This window comes from Pagrus pagrus (genome assembly GCF_965226575.1).
Source record: "Pagrus pagrus genome assembly, chromosome: 17".
Taxonomy (NCBI): domain Eukaryota; kingdom Metazoa; phylum Chordata; class Actinopteri; order Spariformes; family Sparidae; genus Pagrus; species Pagrus pagrus.
In genome coordinates, this window is record NC_140201.1 from 22968467 (window position 1) to 22982540 (window position 14074).

A 14074-nucleotide genomic window follows, 5' to 3' on the forward strand; every position below is an offset into this window, starting at 1 on the left:
CCAGTACTCTGGTGGAGGTCTGGAGGCACTCTGCTGTGAAGTGTTTCTGGATACAGTGAAAAAAAGTACTTTAGATGATTTACTCAAGTAAAAGTACCAATACACCAATGTTAAATACTCCATTACATGTTTAGCTATCAAAGTTACTTTATGTGCAGACAAAGATTTTAAAGGCTTATCACATGTTTTTACTGGAAAACATTAGTCTGAAAAGTAACTTGTTACTAGTCTGTCTGATTGATGTCCTGAAAGTAAAAAGTCCAATATTACTCCCTGAAAAGTAGTGGAGCAGAAATAGTGTGCACTGAGATCAATACTCGAGTACCCCGGGTTATCTGTACATTTAAGGTTTATTTTGTTTCCATTTTTGAAAATATCTAATGATGACTGAAAAGACCAGTCTCACCAGATAGATTGCATGTTCATATTCTTACAACCTTTAATAGTACTTACAGTCTGGCAAAGCTTTACATAGTGCGAGTGTTCCTCAGGCAGAACAGTGGGTGGTAAATGGATAACCAGCATGGAACCTTGAGATCAAAATCTCTTTCAAGTGACTCCTGAAAATGGCAAAGCAGCAGCATGATTGTGCTTTTTTTGGCAGTCATTCATTGATTCTCTGGTGTGTCTTGTTTACTCAATGAAATACTAGAAGCAAAAGAAAACAACAACAACAAAACCCTTGACAGCAGAGCAGAGCAAAGAAAGGAGTGTGGTACACCTAACCAGCAGTCATTAAGCAGTGATTCCACTGTGGGTATGATACCACTTATACTAACTCAAAGCCTGACCTGTCTGTAGCGTGTACAGCTGGGAAAACATCCTCTCTAAATTTAAAAGACCACAATACATTATCTTACACTGACACAGGCAGTGTTATTGTGGAAGCTAATTTGAAACTGTGGCCCGTGCAACTACAAGCCACTCTTCACTGGAAATAATGTATCCACCACACCACAGCTTTGAAGAAAGTAGCAAGCTACACTATATGTGACTCAGGAGAAGGAGCCTGATTCACTGAAGCTTTTCCCCCTCAAGACACATCTACTGCCAAATAACAAACTAATTCATTTATCAAGTTGTCACTCCACGAGGAAAAAAATCTTAAGGTCAGACTCTCCAGTCTACAGTGTTGTTTGATCATATAAATAAATGGCACTGACATTACACAATAATCAAAGTGAAATTAAACTGTAATAACCTTCTACCTTGATTTTCTCACTAATGACACCACTGACTCGTCAGTCTATTGATTTTTTTTTTCTTTTGAAAAGAATATGTGATGAGCAATGCAGCATTTTGTCAGGCTTCCCGGCCACTTCATGGAAAAGAGCTTTCTGCTGGAAATTTGACTTAATAGCTAAAGTACCCCCACACGTCTGTGAAATGGATTTAAAGTGAGACTTTGTAACTGAACTGTGCCCACTGTGGCCACACGTGACAATAATGGGATCATGGTAAATGGTGCTTAAACACTGTGCAACCATAGCACAAGTGAAGGAGTATATATTTAATTCAATGAACTGACTCAGTAATGTACCTTACACTACAATTTCAACCTATAATATGCTAATTTTAGACACCATAAGCTACTGGGCGTACCAGACAAAGTAAGGCAACAAAAACCCTGAGTTTACTGAACTAAGCAGGGTGCACTGAAAGTTCCTCCACTGCCTAAAAATGGAGTTAACTGAATTTAGGTTGAATAATTATTTGAAAATGTCAAAGCTTCACTGAGCTTGAGAAAACACGTTTATAAATTAAGGATAAGGTGAATAAATGTAATTACCCCCAAGGGGGATTAATTAAGTAATTCTAAAAAAACAACATCATCATGCACACTCACATCCTTAAACAGATTTGCACACCTAAGTTATACTTAACATACATATTGAATACTTAACTTCCACATGACTCGTGACTTTTTGTTGACATCCTGTTGATTATGATCCTCATATCAATAAACTTAATTCTATGTCTTGTGTAAAGTGTATTTAATATTGTTTTTGTTTTGCAAAAGGATTAAGGTAACACTTAAAAATGTACTTCCAATTACATTCAGTTTCAGTTTGAAAAATCTGTGCTACATTGTGCGAGAATAACTTTACAGTGCATGCTGGGAAATCTGCTAATATGCTGTATAATGTTTTAAAACCTGATTATATAAGATGAATGATCTCAGCAAAACATTAAATACAACTTTTTGTCAGAAGAACGCCTGATTAGCTTTCAGAAGTTACATAGTCTTGCTTCATACAAGTACTTTGTACAGTACACTGCAATACAGGTAGCATCACTGCTCCCCAACACTAGAAACAAATACTTACATTGTACTGCATTAAAATTGTTACCAATCATGTTGTTCGATTCTTTTGTTTTGTTGTTCTTCATGCTTGAAAAAAATCACCTTGTACCCAGCAAATGTATTAAAATATAGGGTTAAAGAAAACAGCATACTGTAAGTCTCTAGAAGCTATACACTTCTGAAGAGACTTCTGAAGTTATCCTTTCAGGGAAAATGACAGTTACAAAATGCCAGTAAGCTTATCTTAGCAGTTCATTTCTGCACAGGGAAGATTATTTGGAGTGAGCTGAGTGATGAGCTGCTTGGCTCTGTCTGAAAAGGTCCCTTTCCACCCCCTAATTCCCCTCAAATAATAACATTCCACCCCTGTGGAGAAAGGCCTGTGAGTCACCAACAGTGTACCTTGGCTTGTGGCACAGGATGCAGTGGAGAGAAAACGCTGACAGGAATCATAATTTGACACTTTCCAGTGAAACGACAAGCAGGGACAGAGAGAGAGAGGCTGAGGTAATCTATAGAAACAGCAAGAGTGAGATGATGTGTCTACATGTACTGTATATCTGTGTGTCAGGGATAACATAAAAACAGTACAGACATATTGGGGAATTACTTATTTCGGATTAAAAAATGAACAGATCTTGTATATCCTTTACAAATTTGGATTTCCCACAGATTTCGTATACTAAGCAAAGAAGAAAACACAGTGTAAAAGCATTTAGACTCTCATACGACAATGTCTTTTAAGTGAATTAGCAGCTTCTTATGGAATAGTGAGGAAGCTCTGAAGCCGAAAAAAGAAAAGAAACTCCGTCATGAAAGAATTGGGGTTCAATAAGTGTCCAATTAGCAACTTGTCAGATATAACAAAACCACATGTCAGTCTCTCTCAGTGCATATATGCTGTCACACCTGCATGATCAGGTGTAAACAAAGTTTGCCTCCAGTTTATAATTATAATGATGCTTTTGGGTTATTGTTTTTTTTTTTTAACCTTTCCTTATTGATGGAGAGCAGTGCTCCCTTTTACAGGAACTTCCTCAACACATTCACAACTGGAGATAGGGTTGGACGATTTTATCGTGTATCGGCGATAGGCTCAACCAATTGCCGGTTGGTTTGTTGGAGCCGATATTTTGGTCTATTTTTGACATTTTATTTTGCTAAATGAATGGTGAGCCTCCTTGAAAGTTTCACTCAATAAATAATTAACCTGTATGCACCAAAAATAGGAACAAAATCTGTGGTTTTCTTACTGTGTTAAGAAAGGAGTCGAAAATGAGCAGAACTGACCAGCACAAAGAAATGCCAGAAGACCGCCTGGGGAGCGGGCCTCTGTGTGCAAGTTACCGGAGCAAGTTGATGAGCAATGCAGCTCCATCACTCACCCTGAAGAGTTGTGAATAAACCTATACGCATGTTTAAAAACTGAGCACTTACACCAAGTGTCTCTTGGTGTAAGTGTAGCGCATCAGCAGGATGGTGTATTCCCCACCCACCGCACGTGCTGGTGCACACCTGTGCAAAAATATCAGGGCTGGCGGTGACCGGTTAGAAAATTTACACATATCACCCAACCCTACCTGATGACTCCAATGGAGCAGATGGGGTTAAATGCATCTCAGTGCTGGTAATGAGGAAGCCACAAGCACTGCCTTTCACTTTTCCCAGCCAGATTTATCCTGCCAATCCAGGGATTAAATCTGCAACACTCCTGTCACAAGCTCACTTCTCAAACGCTCAGGCCACCACTGCCACTTAACAATTTCAAAGCATGGATGACTTTATCATAACAAAATACTACTAGAAGGGTTTAACACTGGAGATGCTGTCTCTAGATCATTTTATTTGTGCCCCACCTCCTGATATGAGTCAGTGAATATTTACAATCTGATAACACCATACAATGTGACCTTGTGTCAAAGTGATATTTAGATTTTCATACATCATACAGCTGCATAATATATACTTGGCCCAAAGAAGGCCTAATTTTCTTATATTTTAGCATTAGTATTTAGAATAGTATCTGTGAAAAGATTTATCCTAAAGTGGGTTTGATGTGGTTTTAAAACAGCCTGCCTCCGTTCCCTTTATAAAGAAGATACTGAACCTGCAGTTTTAATCAACATAAGCAGTGTAGTGCACCTGAAAAGTGTCACATAAACACAAAGCATGTCTTTTTAATAAAGCAAAGGCTTACACATTCACTATTCATTATTTGAAAACTGCCTGTTTTATATTAGTAGTAGAAACAGCTGACTATCAATGAATTATTTGGTTGACTCACTGACAATGTCTGCAGTAGAACAGGTTCAGAGTTTTATGGTGTAAAATACAGCATTTTGACAGGTCTTGTACCAGATTCTAATAAGGTTAGCATAAAATTGATTGGGCCAATCCCAAATCCGATCCCTTATTTTTTTCTTTTGTAAATGAGATTCTATCCTGATCCTATCTGTATCAAGTCAATAGATGATGCCCACAAACAAGCAAGTTAGACAAACCCATAACGACATAAACTTGAGGGGTAATCTGTGAGCCATTTGCCCTGCTCCAATCCAGAGTAAGGTAGGATGTCTATGCATAAACTTAAGGTTGGCTTTGAGCAACAACTGGCAGTTGCTGTCGGATGTATTTGCTTAGAAAATAAAATAAAGAGTGAACGTAAACAAACCTGACACCTGGAAGACTTTTTGCTTTGAGTTATCACCATATGGGACATGGCAGGACTATTTATATCTATATATAGAAAGAGACGGCTTCCGCTCACCTCTGGCACTCGCTGGCATGGAGAACCAGGTCCTGGTTGTTCTTGGCACTGACAGTGAGCTCGTGCTCTGTTGGATTGAAGATGTCGAGCAGCAGATGACACTGACGGGTGCTGTAGACAGACACAAGGACACAAGTGTAAAACCTCTGTCCACTCAAAAACTCAAATCAGGTTCTATAAGATGGCATTTCTGTTTGCACAGGCTTATTCTGGTACACAGCCATGTGCACCAAGACAAAGATTTATTAGGACAATATACACATTAGAGGTTGACTGATGAATCAGTTTGGATGACTCTTCTTCATTTCAGAGCTAACCGTGTGATCAGAACACTCCGATAGCGCCCAAAGAAATATATCTACCAATGTCTTTATTACTCTGAGTTTGGTGTATAATGATGCAGATTTATTTATTTTGGTATTTATTAATTTGACTTTGATGTTCAGTTCAACACTTGTCCAGTTTCTGATGAAGACAAAGGTCGCTTTTTTCCAACACTGCTTTTTCCGGATCCAAACGATCCATTATTTTATGGTCATTAAAAATCCACTCTCTCTCTAATACACACAGGCATAACAAAAAGCTTACAATAACTCATGTTCTATATGGAGACTCAGCTGCCCATATAACCTATGCATAATTTCTTGTTAATGTGTATGCGAGTTTATACTTTATGCATGAGGTTACAATTACTTTCTAAAAATACACGGCCACATACACGCACACAGCAAATGCATGAGATCAAGAGAAGACACGGTGTGAAGTACTCATCAGTCCTTGTCATAACATCAAAGGTGGCGGTGCTTTCATCAGGCCCGCAGGCCTGGCTGGAGCAGGCCATCTCCACATCATCCCGCACCTGCTTTTCTCATGCAGATCATAAGAGGTCCAATTTGTGATTTAGATCAAGACAGGAGACATGATGCTGGATTTTCAAAGAGTTAATTTTAACCCTCAAGTGGGTGTTGTTTTTCGTCCGGTAATGACGGATGAAAGGAATGAAAGTCTCAGAAACAGAACAGACTGTCCATCCAGATAGTGTTCTGTTACATTAACAGTTTCTGTGGATGTACAGGAGGTATTTTTACATTTTATACATAATTTCCACCATTTCTTGGAAGAGTTAAGCTTACAGGTTTTGGACAGCCTATAAAGCCTTGAACCTTTCTGTGTTCTTTTTTAGCTCCTCATCAACTTTGACACCAGCAGTTCTTGGCTGGTCCACTTCTGTGGTTGATATCACTGCTGACTGACTCTGTCATGTGAGTCTCTTAGAGTAAACGGCTTTGAATACACTCCAGCAACAATAAGGCTACAAAAATGCAACACTATCTAGACAAGACACTGTTTCCATTCATAATATATGTTGTTGTTAATAACACATAAGTCTGTAACCCCTGAGTATAATACAACCACTGCTTTGAAAAGCATAATTTCAAGGAGGAAATGCAGTCTTATATTCTAGCCTATTGTATTTTCACAATGCCGTCTTGCCGCCACTGGGTATGTAGTAAACACTTCATACCAAACAACACACCATTACATTGATGTTAATCCATCCATCATAACAATCCATACATACTATTATAACATGGGTCTAGGTGCTATATGAATACTGTGAAAGCATCAAAACACTCAATCCACAGTGACCAATCAGAGCAGACTGGTCTTTTTGTGAAGGGGGCCTTAAAGAGAAAGATGCGAAAATGGGGCATTTAGAGAAAGAAATGTTTTTTTTTGTTTTTTTTTTAAATACTGAAGCATTTAAACCTTTTCTAGTAGAAACCCAAAATCAAGATAAAGTATAAATCTGAAAATGAGCACAATATGGGAACACTACATTAAGTGAACATGGTGCAGGGAGGTGAAAACAAAAAAAAAGAAATATTTAAAAGAATACAGAACGTATGAGCTACAAATCAAAAAAAAGAGAAAATGACACGTAGTGAAACAGAGTAACTAATCATAACATGACAAAAGCATAAGCAAAGTGATAGAGCCTCACTGGGCGAAGGTATTCCATATGCACACTTTGAATAGCTGCTCAGTCATTAAGTTTACAAACATTGTTCTGAGTAACTAAGGTGATTTATTAAAACTTATTTTAAGGACAATCTTTAGTTCTTTGAGACAACTCTTAGAATTAAAAAAGAGAAAGAAAAGATGTAAAAATGTGTCTTTTGCACAAATGAAATGCTGTCCGTCACCCCATCTTCCCAGGTCACACTAAGTCCCCCCACCTCCCCCAGCCAGCTTCTTGCCTCTTAAATCTCTGGGTTAATGGAGGCTTAAGTTGAGCCTGCCCAAGTCCCTAATAAACTGCTGTGGCAATTAAAGGAGCATATTTTTTTAAGGCCTACCCATGTTTCTTTAATTGTCTCGTTGTCTTTGTTGGCAGACATGATTAACGGGCTGAGTGGGGTGGGGTACTGATTTATAGGCCAGGGCGTTTAGTTGAGGTGATCAATCAGACCTCCCGGTTAGGAAACACAGGCTCATTGCTCATGCACTAAGTACCTGAGATAAACTGACAGAGCAGAGCCAGGGATATAGGCACAGACAATGTGGATTTGCCCATTTTGATAAGACTTTCCACAGTAAAGGTCTGAAATGATGCTGAACAGTGGTGGACAACTTTATTCAAGAACAGTTACTGCTGAGATTGGTGCAAGACTACTGTAGACAAAAGCTGAAAATAATGTTTTTCAACTACAGGGAACTGACTCACAACAGTGAATCATTTTGATAAGTATTCTGCGGAGCTACTACACAGGGCACCAAGATACAAGCTAAATAAATAATTCAAAACTGCCAATAGGGTTTCAAACTACTTGTCTCCATTTCAGTCTGTGAATTTTTAAATTCCTATTTAAGAACAGAGCAAGGCGGAGAAGGAGCAAAGTCATCCCTGGTGTTTCAAAGTGAAAACATATCGAACCTGCGTCCTTGCTCATAGTGTACAAAGTAAATCATCCGTCAATAAATGAACAATACTTCTGCCTTCTGTGCATTTAATGAAGCACAAACTGCTGTACACGCTGCGTGTGTTTGAACATATATATCTCTGGAGCTGTGTGAGGTACAGATTGTTGTCACTTCATAACTACCACATGTTGCTGAGTGCAAATTATGAATTTCAAAGAGCCGGTCATGAACAGAGAAGGAGACCTTTACAACAGATCATTCCAGGTACAGCTGGTGGTGTACCAAAGGGGGAGAAAGCAAGCTAATGAATGCCACTGTCTATTTCTGAGAACTCAACCACACTGACAAATGAACCATGAAACCTGGCGCCACACATTTCAATGGCAAGACCACAAAAAGACATCAATACAAACCAAACAAATGCCACGGCCACAGTCTGATCATCTGTGTCTCTAGATCAACAATAGAGAGCGAATCGAGCCAATGACACTGACTGGGCTTTAGTTGAGACTGGGGACACTGCTTTTGTGAGGTACTGGATGGTGAAAATGGAACACACTGTGGGAAGAGATCAATGGAGCTGGCCCCACGCCTCAGTCAATTCTGCAAATCTGCAATCAATAAGTGCTGATTTTGCAGCCGTACTCTGGCACAAAAACGTGACATATTCCCCGCACACAAGATGTAATGGACTTAATTAGCCTGGCTGGGTTTAGAGTAGTGCCAATGATAGGCTATTTTTAGCTACGGGAGCCAGTGAGGGGCAGTTGACTTTACTTTTATGCCCACATTTAAAGATTTAATAACAAGTGAAAATTTGCTCAAAACTAATTGCCAGCTTGTCAGCATGTGCACTATGTCAAATTATGAATTAAAATCAAATCATGAATGATCACTCACTAAAGGGCCAGTTCACCCAAAAGCACATTTTCTCTTTTCACAGTATTTAGCCATTTACAAAGACTTGGTTTTATCTGTCCCAGTTGGAGTATATCTGTCTCTGAGATTTCTGTTTCTACCCCGAAATAATGGAGTTACAGTAAAGGGAATTATACTTGGAGTAAAACATTAAAAATTAAAAAAGATTGAAAAGCTACATTTAATCCAGAAACTCTGTCGTTTGTCAATAGGAAGTGATGTCAAACATTTCCATAGGAAATATAGGATCATATAGGAGCTGCAAAATGTTACAATTACTCACAGTGCCATAGATAAAAAAACAGGATGCACAGGATCAGTTCATGTCTCCCAGTAGAGCAATGCATTTTCCAGGGCAACACACTGTTGAGCAAATGGGATTTTAACAGCTCCCTGTATAGTATGGATCACTGAGTAATTCACACATCCTGGCTCTCAGTCACTTTCTTTAACAGAGCTGTCACCTTACATATGGCCCTATGTGAGAAGGCAAGAATGTATTGTCTGTACTATATATGGCAAGAGAGAGATACCATTGGCAAAGGTATAGAAATGCATAGCTACTGAGGCGAAGACAGCAACAGAGAAGGGTGGGGGAGAGGCTAGGAGAGATGTGAAGTGAAGTAATGAAAGAAGTCATAAGAGACACAACAGAAGGGAGGCTGAAAGGAAAAAACAGATCTGAGATGAAAAAGAACGGACAGAGGAGCTGAGAAACAGTGAGACAAAGAGAGGAGAGAGCATTTGAAGAAATAGTAGAAAGTCAGTCGGTGTAGAAAGTCAGAGAGAGCAAAACAAAGTGCGGGGGGTTAAAGTGTAACGCATTCACAGTCGCCCTTTAAGAAATACTTCCAATCAGAAACATCAAATGTTTATTTGTAAAGGCTATTTCAGAGAGGTGGTGATAACTATGGTCATTTTAAGGCCTTCATTTGTGGTGTTGTCGTGGATTATACTGTTGTATTATCCATTAATGCATTGACTGAAAATTGTTCAGAAGCGGTGTTTGAACAGAGAAGGATAGACAGGTATATATGTGCCAACGTCCTCAATTTGAAAGTAAAAAGTCACAGCATTGCACCGGAAATATGGCAAAAAATAGCGTGTCCACCCGGGTGTCATGTTTCATCACAGCCTGTACCCTTTTCAGCTGAACACAATAGCGAAATGTTAGTGGGTGTGTGTGGGTTTTATGTCCAGTGTGAAAGGGATCATATGATAGCCAGGGACAGCAAGCAAACTGTAGCTGGGAGCTAGCAAGTGAGCAAGTCTGCTAGATAGGTGGCAGATGGCAGCAAATTATCTTGTTGGGCTATTGTGACTGGCAGGTGCTAGCATGTTTGGTCAAAATATGTTGCATGGAGCACACACTTCTGTATATCACCAAGTTTCCAGCTTCACCTATTTTTATGAGGGCACACCAGTGACTCTCTCTGTGCCATTTTCAGATGGTAAAGTGGGACAGGTAGCTTCAGCTTTGTGAAGCTGTATTTTAGTACTTTAGTGACTTGCAATGCAACACAGCTGGAGGTAAAACACAGTAAAGGAAAGTGTCAGTGGCAATCTGGTAGTCCGGTTGTGTAATTTTGGTGCAAAGATTTACCACGTTTTATGTCAGCTGCCAAACACTTTTGTTCATGCTTTGCTTGATTGTTTCAATTTCACCATATGTCTTTAACTAGTAGAAACAACTAACTGAGCTGACAACAAGTTTTCCTCCACAACCACAACAGCTGGCATGTATGAAGGAATCCCCTTCAGGTGATTAACCATCTGAAGGTGGCAGGTATGTGTTCCTTCAGTAGCCACCAACTGCACTGATGAACATTTTCAAAGATGCATCATACATCAAATCCACTTGTTACCTGGATTTAAATCTTACATAACCAGCACCAGACTGTTTCTAAATGTTTATTTAACTCAGATATAGTTTGATAAAGATTAGTATTAAAGTGAAATGTGTCTTTCAATAATTTGATTTATTTTGTTAGGAAACTGGATAATGGTTTATACATAGCAATACTTTCTTCAGAGTAATGTCTGCATGAATTTAATAGGAATACCGCAAAGGCATAACAAGAAAATAAGAGTATAAGGGAAAAGTTATAGAGAGAGAAAGGCAGAAATATGGGGAGAATGGTGCTGCAGAGAGGCATGTCAAGAAAAAAAAGGATAGAGAGAAAAGAGATTTATAACAAATGAAAAGAAGGATTTAGAGAAAGAGATTCAGGATGAAAGAGAGAGTAAGTAAATGGGAGAGGAAGATACAGTGTGTGGCGCAAGATAATGAGACAAGGAAACGGAAAAGAGTGGTTAAGGAAGAGAACAAGGGAGACAGACGTAGAGAGGGAATGTTAACATTTCAGAGAGAGTGTTTTCTTCCTCTGTTACAGTAACTGTACTGTACTACTGCATGTTTAAAGAACTGAGGATACCACAGATACATCACACACTGGTACAAGAAGAAGGACTTTCAAATACTAAATTAACAGAGAAAGAGAGAGTGAGAGACAGAGACAGAATGGGTGGATAGATCTACCTACCTCTGGGTGGATAGATAGGTAGAGAGGGAGGGACGGAGGGAGAGAAAGAGAAACAAAAACAGATCGAAAGGATAAGTTGCTGTATTATTGAGCAATTTCATACAACCACTTCCAAATTCCCTTTTAACTCGCAGCCAAGAAGAAATTCAATAGTACTTATCTCAACAAGTAAAGTGTGTTAAAGGACTTTAATGTCTATCTCTCCGGGGGGGAAATTCAAAGGAAATTCTCATAAATTATGTATGAAGCATGAGATTCTAAAAACTGGATGTGTAATTGAGGATTGTGATTAAATTGGAAAAAGTTCATGTTAATTCGAGTACTAAGGTCATCTCAACATCTCATATTCAAGCCTGGTAGTGATAAGGTGATACACACACACACACACACACACACACGCACACCATCACTGTCATCGTTTGAAACATGTTTTAAACTGAAAAGTGAGCGCATTATTAAACATTCAGGTGTTTTGACCATTTATTGCAGGTTTTACTGAAAACATGCTTCATCTATATTTCAGTATTGTCTGGGTTTAAGGGATATTTTTTCTTCTTTTTTTTTTTTTCCAACCAACACTTTCACAGATGTAACTGCTGGCAGGACAGGGGTTGAGCAACATTGGAAATTATTTAATAGTAGTTGATGCAACACCTGAGCTGGAGCACTTTACTTTCAATGGCTTTTGGAGCTTGCCGACAGTCAAGTCCCAGATCAGAGTCAGATCAGCGGGCTACCATGGATGGTGATCGGTATGTGTGAACTGTTCAAAGACATGATCTGGGAGCTCAGGGACTGCTCGCCGACGTGTCGCAGACATCTGCTGGATATCTAGCAGGCTAAATATCTGGGTAAGTCGCAGAGGGGTCAGGGAGCCATGAACCAGCTACAGCCAATGAGAGCAAACACTCCTCTGCTTTCTCCCTCTCCTCTGCTGTTATACGTGGTGGCTCTCAGCGCCCATTCTTATCATGCATCTATTTGTATGGAGCGGGCACAATAAAAGCTTATAGTTTCTATCAGGAGCTGTTCAGTATTTGCAACTGTGTCGTCCTTGCTGAACCAAAGTCCAAAGTTTCATGTTTACGGTGCAAAAATAATTCTTGCTTTCCACGCATTCCTTTAATCCATCCATTAATCCAAAAGAAATGACAGCCTCCGTCTTTACATCCTCAAACCAGCGAGAGAAACTCCCCACTGAGAGGGGAGATCTTTTGAAGACTTGGCACTTGAGGTTCCTTCCTTTTTGCTTATGTGCTCAGGTTTTGGGGAACTTCTTCCATGTATTTTTAGACAGGTTGTCCTGGGTCGAGATATCTGGTCACTGATGTCCCTTTAAAAACCCACGAACTGTGATATTGAGCTATACATTTGAACTTTATCTATCTTCCTGAAACCTTTCCAAGGTCTCAATTTCAACTTTTCAAAACTTTCAAATATTTTGAGATTTGCTTGAGAGCCGCCATACTGATACGATATGCCAGTGTGATGAGGCAGAGAGTGCTAAGGGTGCCATAGCGGTAGGTAAAAGGGGGGTTGCAATGACAGGGTGGTGGTATAGCCACTAGTGCAGCATCTCTATGTATGCATTTGTATCAGCACTGAGCCAAGATGGATGGCTTTAACTGCAGATATTATTACAGCTAATGATTCACCTCAAGTGGCCATTACTCGGCTACGATCTGTCTCCCTCGCTTGGGGTTTGGGGAGCTGAGAAGTGGAGTGAAGTGAGACAAGAGAAGTGTGTGTGTGTGTGTGTGTGTGTGTGTGTGTGTGTGTGTGTGTGTGTGTGTGTGTGTGAGAGAGAGAGGATGTGCGAGGGTGTCTGCAGGACTGAATTTGTACAGTATGTGCGTGAGAGACAGAACGTGAGCGCATTAGAAAAGAATGAGTATCCATTTAATATCCATTCACGTCTGCCACTATCTGACCTGGCAGTGAAAATACCATTCCTAAGCCTTCTGGTTTTGATAGCAATAATGTCACAGTGAGAGTGTTGCTGCAGTGGTTAAAGAGAAGGTCGATATCTATTCACTCACTCGAGAAAGAGAAAAAAAAATATGCTGCATTTGTATCATCGTATGTGTGATAAAAAGAAGCTTTAGAATTGAGATTTATCACCATTTATTGGGAAAGGAGCAACTGCGAGGTAGCTTTCCTGTAGCCTTGCTGGTGCGCCAATGAAGGCTGAGTAGTATTGCTACCTTACAATGGCTGTCTTTAATTAACAAATAAAAAAGCACAAAAATGGAATGCAGGGTCATAGTTTCATCAGATTATAGACACTGATGGAGAGCCACTGAACAAAACAGAGGCACAGTGCTGTTACCATTGGACAGATATAGCTTTGCCAACCCAGTCTGGAGTAAGGTCAACTAAAACACTTTGTTTTCAGAGCAACAGTTCATCTATCACTGGTGAGCAGGTATCGTTAAATATGAATCAGACTGACTGAATTTGGCTCCTGAGGAACAAACCTCGTGACCTCGGAAATAAAAGTCTTCATTCACAAGGTTATTTCGCTTAATTTCAGTTCAGTGAATGATGGAGGATGATGGGAGTAGTAGTGTACAGTAAGTGAGACAAAGAGAGTCCATAGACATAATAATTGAGCTT

General features: G+C 39.5%; 1 protein-coding gene across 2 annotated transcripts in view; it reads right to left on the bottom strand.

Annotated features, from left to right (window-relative positions):
• Positions 1-14074, bottom strand: part of trappc9 (trafficking protein particle complex subunit 9) — a 209979-nt gene that overhangs the window by 87723 nt on the left and 108182 nt on the right. For both annotated transcript variants that reach the window (XM_084379821.1, XM_084379820.1), the window contains one exon: positions 5073-5183. In XM_084379821.1, the coding sequence (XP_084235947.1) occupies positions 5073-5183 (111 nt within the window). The remainder of the gene's footprint in view (positions 1-5072; positions 5184-14074) is intronic.